This window comes from Nicotiana tomentosiformis, chromosome 3 (assembly GCF_000390325.3).
Source record: "Nicotiana tomentosiformis chromosome 3, ASM39032v3, whole genome shotgun sequence".
In the NCBI taxonomy this organism is placed as follows: Eukaryota; Viridiplantae; Streptophyta; class Magnoliopsida; order Solanales; family Solanaceae; genus Nicotiana; species Nicotiana tomentosiformis.
The window spans coordinates 79,819,824-79,831,259 of record NC_090814.1 but is presented as its reverse complement, the minus strand read 5'-3'; the positions used below and the strand labels follow the sequence as shown (position 1 = coordinate 79,831,259).

Sequence of the window (11,436 nt, the reverse complement as noted above, 5' to 3'; positions counted from 1 at the left end):
TAATTAAGTGCAAGATTGAATAAATAAACTAATATGATAAATCAAGAAGTCAAAATCAATATCCGAATAACAATAGTCATGAAAGAACCACAACCCTAGAACGTGAAGTTTAGCTCCACATAGACATGGTAGCCAAACAAATCATACAAAGAAACATAAAAATTACTCAGTTTGGTAGGAGAAAGATGAAACTTGATGAAGTCCGGCCTCCACAGCTTTGTCGTGGCTTTTTTCCTCTTCCCAATATGTTAGATAACCTAAAGGAGGCGTTTTTGGCTTATATATTGCGTACAAAAGTCGTGGGCCAAAGCTCTCCTATTCCTAGTCCAAATCGGATTCAGGGATTGATGCTAAGGTGGATGCGACGCATCCACCTTGTCCTCCATTTCAATTTTTCTTCTGCGAAGGTGGATGCGACGCATCCACCTTGTCCTCTATTTCTCAGCTTGCATGCGATGGTGGACGCGACGCATCCAGCTTCACTTCTACTTCCCAGTTTCGCACGCGATGGCGGACGCTATGGCCCAACTTCACTGCTAAGGTTGCATGCAGGATGATGTTTTCCTAGGTTGGATGCGACGCATCCAACCCTTCTTCCTCTGGCTAAACCACATTTTCTTCATATTTTGCACTCCGAACACCTTAAATCGTCACACATAACTTAATTAGTCATCAAACCAATAATTACACCATGTTGGGTGTTTTAAAGATTGAATAACATCAAAAAGTGATTAAAACATGGGCAAAGTAACATCAACACATATCGAAATATGCCAAACATCATATACATAATTGTAGACGTAGATTCGGAACGTAAATGTGATCCTTTTGTGGGAGCTATTGCTATCCATCGGAGTAATCGCCGGTGAATATTGAAATTTGAGTACTTATATAAAAGCTCCGTGTGAAAATATTAAATTTTGTTGAGCTTGTACCTTATTATTTATATCCACCACCGCAAAGATTAATGCCTATCATTATAAAGTATAAACATCAGATTTAACTAAAAAAATTCGTTAATGTGGTAGAGCTTCCTTTAGATCCCAAATACAAACATGTTGTTGCACGCCGATAATTATGTTTTCTCTTCGTTTGTTGACACAATTATTATGAATATTGCTCCAACATAATTTGTTTAGCAGAGTATTCATTGCAAAGTCTACAAGTTGGAGTTAATTTTAGTTGATAATGATTATATGACAGGTGAAGGGGAAAAAACAAACAAAGAGGAAAAACATAGTTGAATCACTAATCTCTCCGTTTATTTATGAAGGAATTTGAATTTTATTGCCTTCGTTGAACGTCTTATTCAAAAAATTAAATAAGTAGTCCGTATATTGAGATCATATTTATTGCCATGTTCCAGAATTTTTGGACCCGTTTCTTGGAATTGACTTTTCGAAAATGTAGAATATAGCATTAAAGGGTAAATACCAAGTGGAGATGAGTGGGCCATTCTCTATTTTCAGTTTATATAACTTTTTGGAGGTTATATTTATTGTAATCTTTTTCATGAAAGTGTATTATATTTAAGACGACAGGCGAGTAAATTAAGACATTCATTTTTAACTGTTCTTTACTTGTCATTTATTTTTGATGAAATTGTATTTTTTTTTTTGTTGGGTGTCCTCAAAGAACTATGTAGTATGTACACTTCTTATACTAGTAAATTTTATACAAAGTCACAATTTCTCAAAATACTAGAAAGTACACGAATTTAAGTAAACGAATACCATCATTTGTAACAAATTGAGGGTTTGATTATTAGTAAAGGATATAAGGAAAAAGCACACTGTTAGAAACATCACAGAATCCAAAAGGCCATTCAATTGAACAAGTTATATATTAACTCACAGAGAACTAATTGACAACGTAAACAAATATAAAATGAAAAAAAGGGAATAGAGTTTAAATTTTGTGCACCAACAATATATAAATTTCTTGCACCTCAGATAAAGTTGTCCTTTCATAGCTTCATATGGTAAATTGAGAAAAATAGAATATATAGCAACTTGCTATATCCAATTAAATTGGATTAATAGTATAAAAAAACTTGATCTAAGTTTCGTAGGCTCACACTATAAATTTTAACATGAACTTATTCATAACAAACATGATCAAATAACTTGTTTACCTAATGATATATTCCAATTAAAAGTTCTCTACACTACCTTAGTACTCTCTCCGTTCACTTTTACTTGGCACGTTTTGACTTTTTACGCCCATTAATAAATAATAAATGAAGTGCATAATTTACCATGATACCCATATTAATTGATGCATATTTTATTGGATCTGAGAAAATGATTTGAAATGAGTAATAAATACTGTGGGTATAACACGAAATTTTTTTTTTGTCTTCTTTTGATATACGTAAATTGACAAGTAAAAATAAAAATGTATTTTTAGTATACATGCCAAATAAAAGTGAGCGGAGAGAGTATATAACAAAACCCAAATATATATATATATATATATATATATATATATATATATATATATATATATATATATATCCTACGTATACAACATAAAACCTTCAATAAAACCACCGTGGAAGTGGAGTTGTTTAAGTTTAAACATGGTTAGAAAAGAGAATCAAAAAGAGGAGGGAATAAACAAGCTACGTCATGATTTAAAAAAACAGGGAAGGGAAGGAGGGACTTATTAGATAATTGCAGATCCCCAATAAACCACATCTCGTATTTTAAAACCCCACAAAGAGTAAGAATAGTGGACATTGCCTCGTTACTCCTGAAATATAAAAACACATATAGAGAGCCTTATTCATATTGTCATCTCCTGCATTTTCTTCTCCCCCATTTCTATTCCCAAGGGGTAAAAAGAGACACATAGATAGAGTTGGTTTTCTGGTCTTTGGTCTGCTATTTCTTGCTTGGGAGTGAGTGACTTTAAATTAAACACATTCTCTTAGTTAGATTAAAAGAGGGAGAAAAATAGACAGATAAAGCATACATCATTACCACTGTTTCTTGAAATTTTTTCTTCAGCAAAATCATAAGGTAACTGAAATCATCCCATTCTATGAATCCGTATTTTGCGCTTCCATTGTACAAAGCACTACCTTACTTTTTCAGCTCTCACTTCTTGGTCTGCAGTGACTACTCCTTAAGCTAAAGCAGTACTACTTCTGTCGTTTTCATTTTTTAACTTTTGAAAACTTCTTTATATTTCTTGTGCAACCAGCTTTAGAGAGAATAATATCAGTCTACAGTCAAAATGGGCAAAGAGTGGCTGTACTGGGGCAGCAGTGGCAGTGGTACTAGCAATAGATCTACCCATAGAAGAAGAGGATCAAGAGGAGAAGAAGTAGCTGTGAATAATAATGAAGAAGCTCCTCCTCCAGCTGGTTGCATGTGCTTCCAAATCTTTGATTTACCTCATTTCCAGTTGGCTTTGAACCAGCAATCTCGTTCTTTCAAGCCTCATTCAACTTCTTCTGATTTCCTTCAACAACACCAACAACCTTCTTTCCTCAAAGGTAGTAACTTTTAACAAAATTATGGTTCTTTCTCAAGTATTTCTTTTAATGAGGTTATGTGGGAGTTTGACTAATTTTAGCTTGTTGATAAAAATGCAGGACTTGAAGCACCTAGAAACAGCTTGGATTTAGAAGAGCTTGTTGTGGAACGGAAATCTCTGTCAAGTTCATTGTCTTCTTCAACCATGAAAATAGACGACCAAAATTTGAATATCCCGGTCAGTATAATTGTAACCGTTACCTTCATTATCTTGTCATTAATATTTTAATAAGCATTTCATTTCCCAAAGTCTTAACGATAGACTTATTTTTTTAAGGTTGGTTGTGGGAGGTCTGGGGTGTTAATGTTTGATGTTTTTTGAAAGTTGAATATTGTGATAATTATGATGCTGTTTGAACATTTAATTATTTTGTTGTGAATTAATTTTGGTCTACGTAAAATATTTCAGGTGGGAATTCAAATCAGAACAAGCTGTGATTCCAGATCATCAAGAGTGTCAACGTCAACCTCAAGAACAAGGACAGATGATATTTCATCAGAATGTAGCAGCACTTCCCCAGCGGGGACCAAGACCCCAACTCTAGTAGCTAGACTTATGGGCCTTGATCTTCTCCCTGAAAATAACTCCCCTCGTATTTCACTTTCCACTTGCAATAATCCTTCACCAAAGTTCAAGAACGTGGTTAATAATCAGAGCTACGGCGGCCAGTCAAACAGCAAAAACAAAAGATTGAGCAACTTTGAAAATAGTGATAATGGTACTCTGTCACTTCCAGAGACGCCAAGAATATCTTCAGCTAGCAGGAGGTCAGATGTGGATCATTATCATCACAGGTTATCACTTCAAATCAACAAAGAGAATAACATGGGTGACGTATTTGAACATTCGGCTTATTCTACCGCTAGCAGAAATATGGCCAGGAATAGGAGGATGAGCAGCTATGAAAATAATGAAAATTACAACAGAAGTCCAGGGTATTATGCTAGACAGATTGTGAAGCAAGTAAAAGAAAGTGTAAGCAGGAAAGTTGGTCAAGATATTACTAACACAAGTTTCAGAAGGAAAGATGACCAATTAGCCACTGCTAAATATGCTGATCAAGTTGTCTTGCTTAAACCAAAGAAACAAACATCTAAGGTTTTGGCCAAATTACATGGAGATGATCATGATTTTAGCCCAAGCAAGCAAACAACTCCTTCTTGCTCACCTAGGTTCAGATTCTTGGAGGCCAAGAGTACTAAACCAGTCAACTCATCCACGGCAAAAAGTCAAACTTCTCATTCTCCTAGATTTTCACCATTATCTCCACTTCCTGAGAACCCCACCACATTACCAGCTAAAACAGTCACAAAACCCAAGCCACAAAGTTCACAACAAGAGCAAGTGAAACAGAACCACCATTTACAGCAGAATGCTATTCAAAAGGGAAAAGGTGACAAATGCAGTCGTGCACTTCCTAAGAAGCCACCGCAAGCTTGTGATGCCATTCGGAGCAAGAAAGAAGAGCCATTTGTTCGTTCAGCAGCAGCAGCAACAAATAAAGACAAGAAGTGCAAGAAAACTCCATTGTCAAATCAACTTGTTAACAACAGCGTTCCCACCATTTTGCCCTTTAAGAAAGACCCTTCTCCACCACCCACCAAATTACTCATTAAGCAGGTAATACAAATGTTCTTACTATACTTTCACTATTTGAAAGTCAAAGATATTCTTCCCAATGACCACAATTTTTTCAAATATTTTTACATATTTTAATTAAATTATTAATTATGGTTACTTGTAACATTTTTGAATCAGCTTTTTAATTAACATTAAAATTAAATTGTTTGACTCATATATCTTCATCCCTGCCATATAAAATAAAACAGGGGAATAACTATTTTTTAAATATAAATTTCAAACTTAATAGGATTAATTAAATCTTGTAATTTTCAAACATGAGTAAAATTTTCTCATGACATTTTGTGCATTATTTTTTTGTATGTGTTGACAGTCACAGCAGCAGGAATCAGATATTCATCCATCGAAAAGGAACACACAGTTATCTAGTAGTTCGAGCCATTCGTACAAGCATTATAACCTCACCGCGAAATTCCAAGAAATGAACCGCGACACATGTAACGGTGCTACCATTTCCGGTGATGGAGCCGAATTTCAGTACATTCAGAGAATACTAAAACGTACGGGTATCGACAAAAGTACTCCCCTGTCGTTAGCCAAATGGTACTCTGATTCTCACCCTCTTGACCCCTCCATTTTTCACCACTTCGAACTTTTTCACCTCCCCATTTTCACTACCCCGAATTCTACTTTAACCTTGAGGTGTAACAGAAAGTTAATTTTCCAACTAGTGGACGAGCTCCTAGTTGAAATCTTGAAACCATATTTTAGTTTCAAGTCAAGGCAACGTTGTCAAATGAATGGAAAGGAATTGATTGACACTCTGTGCATGAGAATACGAAGCTTCCCTTCAGCTAATTGTCAAGTTCTTGAAGATATTGATGCATTGATTGACAAAGATTTGCAAAAAACAGAGCTTGGAATATCAAGTGATCCATTTCAAGAACAAGTGGAAAGCATAGTAAGTGAAATTGAACGTGACATTATAGAAGAACTAATGCATGAAACGGCGTACAAAGTAACGGTGTGAGGAGGAAAAAGGAGAAAAGGGGTAAAGAGAACAAGGTCTGACGAAGGTCACATGGGAGATACACGTGACGAGATGCCATTCGTTTAAGGTTATGGGACCAATTAACTTTCTCAAAGGTTGGACTGCTTGTACCTTGGAAAGGGCAAACAAAACTGGGTGTTAGAGGGGTACACATGGGGTCGTAAAAGTGATACGTATACTAGTTGCTTTTTTTACTGTATGTAATTAATTACTACTAGTATATCTGAATAAACAATTCATATTAATTAAGTTTGCTTTCTTTTAATCTTTTTGGGGTTAGTCCCATGCATGTTCTCAATTAAATTCCTGTTATCAAACGGATATATATTATTATAGATCTTGAATAATTTTCTTATTCTTTGAGGTGATGCTTAGACTACGTCAAGTCAAATCCCTTTGAAACTGTTCCAAAAAATAGCTTATTAGTAGTGAAAATATTTGCTTCTTTAAATTTCCGCAAAGACCTTTTAGAGACTAAGATCAGTCTCATGCTGTAATGATAACTCTCCTTAATTCCTGTCTTCAATAATTAAAAGTCCTTCGTTCTAGCAAAAAAAAGGTGAAATATTTCAATTCAAAATGTAGTATCAAATGTTGATGTTCAAATTCCAATGACTTATAGCATCTCTAATCAATTGCATATTATTCGTTACGTTATTCCTTTTTGAAGTATACGCGAAAGAAAATTCTCTTTCAAATTTAGCATATCATTTTTCTTTTCAAATTTAGCATATCATTTTTCGTTAAAAGAAAAGGATTATGTTGAGATTATAAGTAGATCGATCATAATCAGCTCCAAAAGGTAAAACTTTCATACAAAACAGAAAAAACAAAAAGAAAGAGACAAATTCCATGTTGCGCTAAACATATGCAAGTGATATATTGGACCATTTATGAATCAAGTTGATATTTATTGTAGTGAACAAGATTAAAACTGTAAAATCCTAGAGGTAAAAAAAAAGTGTCTCATTCTCATTACGAGTTGCATGGTGGGATGTGTAGTACAATAGAATTGGAAGGATTTGAAGACAAAATAACAAGACAAGGAATAAAAGGTTATGTCATTACTTTTAGTAAAGCGACTCAGTTATACATCAGAAAGAGGCATCAAATCATAAATCATTACAATATGATTCCTAGGGTTTTTTATGAAAAGATGAGCTTAAAGTTTGTCATAATAACACAACAATTAAGCTAGTAAGAACGAGCTCATTATATAATACAAGCTGTATTAAGATTCTGTTTCAAAAAGAAAAAAGGTACAAAAGAAGGACAAGAAAACAAAAGCACGGTTCCAAAATCTTCTACTCAAAGTTCAGCTGATTAACCCCTCAAATGAAGAAAAAATAAAAGAAGCATCAATTCACCGTTAACAACGCACACGCAAGTGTATGTGATCGACAAGTAACATAGCATTGTAATTCAAGATATCGTACCCATAAAGACTTGTGATTAACTATTTATTAAATTAAACTAAGACAATTAATCTTTTCAAGCGATTTTCTAAAGTATGAATATTTAACTAAAAGTAATCTAGAGTAGTAAACTAAGAGATTAAAAGAAACAAGTTGGCGAAATTAGACACGAATTCAATGGGAGCCGATATTCTAGAGTTATGGGTTAGCTAACAATTCCGTTGAGTCTTCTACTTAAATTGTCTAATTAATTTATCTGGTTTATTGATTGATAGGGTTAATATTACTCGTAGTATTCTCCCGAAGTACTACTCGTCTATTCAAGCTAACCTAATGCCTATATTACTATGAAATTAGGATTAACAAGAACACATTAAAAATACCCGTATAATAACCAAGCAAGACGATTAGGTATATCCCTATCCTAACTGCAAATCTGTTCCCTATAATTCAAGTTCAAGATCTCGCTCTACTCAATCTTATATGCAATCTAGAATTCCCTCTCCCGCAGGGGCGGGTGCACTCTTAGTGAAGCGGTGTCACGCGACACCACTTTGTCAAATTGTTTTACTAAATATATGTATTAATATTGTAAGAAAATGAATAAGTAGGAAAAATGACAACAATTGACATAAATTGTCTTTTGATGCGTCGGTTATGTGCTTGATTTTGCTTTAGAAGATCAGAGATTTGAACCTCAACTAGCACATTTTTTTGCAAATATATGAAAGAGTCCGCAAGATTAAAAATTGTGATGAAATAGAATTGAACCCAGGACCTTTTCTAACTTTAAACTCAGCAAAACCAATAGACTAAGAATATTTCTTGTCTAGAAATATGATAATTGAAGTTATTATTCATGTACTTCTATAAATTTTGACACCGCTTATAAAAATTCCTGCGTACGCCCCTGCTCTCTCGAGTTCAATCCTAGATTCGTAGATACTATTTAATTAGTGATCAAGAAATCAAATAATTAAGCGCAAGCTTGAATAAATAAACCAATAAGATAAAATAATAAGAACAATTCAAGATTCAAGCTACAACGTTCATGTAACACCCACTACTCTAGAACTAATAAACTATGAGATTAAAAAAAGAAAAGAGAAGAAAAACTAGTTGAAAGCCTCCTCCAAGTGTGATTTGTGTTCTCTCACATGAATTCTTCTTCAAAGTATGTTAGATAGCCTCCAAAATAGGTTTAGGACTCCTTTTATACGAGTTGGGACCATGTAGGGTCGAAATAACCTTGTCCCAGATGAAATCGGAGTGAAACCCGTCACCTAGAACCCAGGGTAGCGTGGGGCGCTAGCCCTAGCGCTGGAAAAAGTTTGCCTCTGGAAACTGGGCCACAAGTAGCGCCCTATGCTACCTGTAGCGCTATACTGTCCCAATTCTTCATTTTGTTCCATTTTTGCTTCAACTCGTGCGCTTTCGTCCCACATTGCCTCCGGATGACTCCTACACATAAAAATATCACGAATTAGCACAAATTATTAGATACACATTCAAAATTTACGAAATATGAGTAAAATTCGAGGCAATATGCAAATAAATATGCACACTTTAAGCCGAATATCAACACCCCGCACTTAAACTCTTTCTCTTCCTCGAGCAATGGAACTATAACTACACCCCCAACAACGTACATATCAACATGGGGGGGGGGGGGGGGGGGAAATTCAATTTTTCCCCCCAACATATACTCTATCAATGGCCATGATTGATAGCAACAATTAAACTATAGCATATGCAATCACTTACATTTTTCATTACTTATGCCATTCTTCAAAAATATTCACAGCAAAGACAACGTGCTCATAACAATCCTAGCCTCAAAAGCCGACTCAATATCACAATGCACTCATGGCTGGAACACCCAATATAACAAAGAAGTCTCATAACGTTACTTATCCCTCTTGAAACCTTGTGCCCTCATTGCAAGAATAAGAGAGTAAGTTGAATCCACACATTCGAATCTCATGATCAAATATAATTTAAGGACTCATATCTATCAAAGAAAATCTCTCACTCTCACAAAGAAGTCACATGTCTGAAAATGGTACCATAGGCTTGCCCATAATATAAATCTCTACTAATGTAGGCTCACTCGGTCTAAAATCAATTAGGACTTTATATGGTTGTAATGTGAGCTAAGGGGCGGGTAGGATATATTTAGGATTAGTATTTCACCCTCCTAAGCACTTTAACACATCACATAATAAACTTTAAACTTAAATTCTTCAATCCACTTCAATTTCACAAACAAGATCACTCCCCAAGATTATTCCCTCTTTCTTTAAGCACTACTTTACTTTATACCCCACTAGTAAGAATGAGACAATAATTTATTCATCTATATTTTTCCTTTTTTTTTCCTACTATTGTTTTTCCCTTTTCAATTTCCGCTAGTGGTGTATTATTTTACAAAATAAGTGCACCTTTCTTTTTTTTATTGGTTCCACTGGAAAGCCACCCCATACTTAGTCATTACTTCTTCTAGCGCTCATTTCACAATTAAAGTATTTTCAGAGATAACATGATCAAAATAATGTCAATTAAGAACAAAAGGGTATCAACTCGTAATGTGGGTGCCAAATAAAAGTCTATAGGCTCAAAAGGGTTTACTAGGGATAGATTTTATTTTGTGATAAGCACTAAAATGATCAAAGAAGGCCTAAAATTATTTTTCAAACCGAGTATCACCTAAAACTTTGCTTCAACTCACATATCAGGCAAGTTTTAAACTCAATCACAATAACATGGACTACACAAAATCTCACCGCATACATGGAACACGACTCACTAAGTACGGTCTCATTCCGAATCTCAAGATATTAAGCATTCACAGAGCCACATGATATTAAGCATTAAGCACAAAGTGAACAATAGTCAAGTAAAAGAGACATACGCGTTACAAGACATGCTATCTAATTTCATCAAGGCATCATGAATAATTTCAAACACATAGGAAATATACTCCACATGCCAAAGCCTAAATATGCTACTATCAAATAAGTCAAGGGCACCTGGGTTCATCAATCTTCCTCTTTTTATTTCCTACATTCCTAATCTACTCTAAAAATAAAAGAAACTACTACCCGATTCAAACTACATCACAAAGAAAAATCACAAGGGATTATTACTACCAAAAAAAAAAAAGACATGCTTTTGAATTTTTCTATTTTTCAAAAAAATAAATTGTAATATTATTTTTAGACTTTAATCCCTCAAGAAAGTTGTCCAAAAGATCCATCGTCGTGAAAAGTCCAAAATATTTTGATTTTTTTCTCTCAATTTTCGTTTTATTTTCTTTACACAAAAATTACTACACTAAGAAAGAGTACTACAATTAAGTTAGGTAGCACATAAAAACACCCAGACAATCTCCTCACCCCACACTTAAAATTGTGCAATGTCCTCAATATACACTGTAAATAACAAGAGGATAAAAGAGACTCCCTGGTAGGCCAAAGGCTAAAATATTAGCAGCTCATGGGATACTCAGACTTTTCCCATGTATGGTCCTTTGTGCGAGTACCTCACACTTAGTTCCAACCGCCTGCTTGATTTTTCATATGCTTATTGGCCTTGAGTATATGCTCCTAGTCCTACAAAATACAAAAATAACACTACAAAAGTAACACAATAAAAAATAAGTAAACCAATTTTTTTTAGTAGAAATGGGTTGCCTCCCAACAAGTGCTTGATTTAACGTCGCGGCACGACGCCGTCACTTTCACAACTTTTCCTTCCACTTTGAGGATATGAATTGCGTCTCAATTTTGCATCAATTTTTCTGTCATGTTTCTGGGGCAGTGGTGTGAAAATAAAGGAACCAAGCAA

At 34.6% G+C, this 11,436-nt stretch overlaps 1 protein-coding gene across 2 annotated transcripts; it reads left to right on the top strand.

Moving 5' to 3' along the window:
- Positions 1-2,663: 2,663 nt before the first annotated feature.
- LOC104099474 (uncharacterized) lies at positions 2,664-6,454 on the top strand. Of its 2 annotated transcripts, none has more exons than XM_018771881.3 (5): positions 2,664-3,023; positions 3,208-3,502; positions 3,611-3,720; positions 3,952-5,163; positions 5,498-6,454. In XM_018771881.3, exons 2-5 carry the CDS (start codon positions 3,241-3,243, stop codon positions 6,152-6,154), a joined length of 2,241 nt encoding a protein of 746 aa, XP_018627397.1. In that variant the 5' UTR covers positions 2,664-3,023; positions 3,208-3,240; the 3' UTR covers positions 6,155-6,454. The 2 variants fall into 2 exon arrangements, with proteins under 2 accessions (XP_018627397.1, XP_009604774.1); XM_009606479.4 differs by having other exon boundaries at positions 2,666-3,023; positions 3,602-3,720; positions 5,498-6,453.
- Positions 6,455-11,436: the final 4,982 nt, after the last annotated feature.

Coding starts and splice junctions, on each gene's coding strand:
- LOC104099474 (XM_009606479.4), top strand. CDS start 3,241: ATGGGCAAAGAGTGGCTGTACTGGGGCAGCAGTGGCAGTGGTACTAGC. Junction 3,503..3,601: donor ACAACCTTCTTTCCTCAAAG/GTAGTAACTTTT, acceptor ATAAAAATGCAG/GACTTGAAGCACCTAGAAAC. Junction 5,164..5,497: donor CCAAATTACTCATTAAGCAG/GTAATACAAATG, acceptor ATGTGTTGACAG/TCACAGCAGCAGGAATCAGA.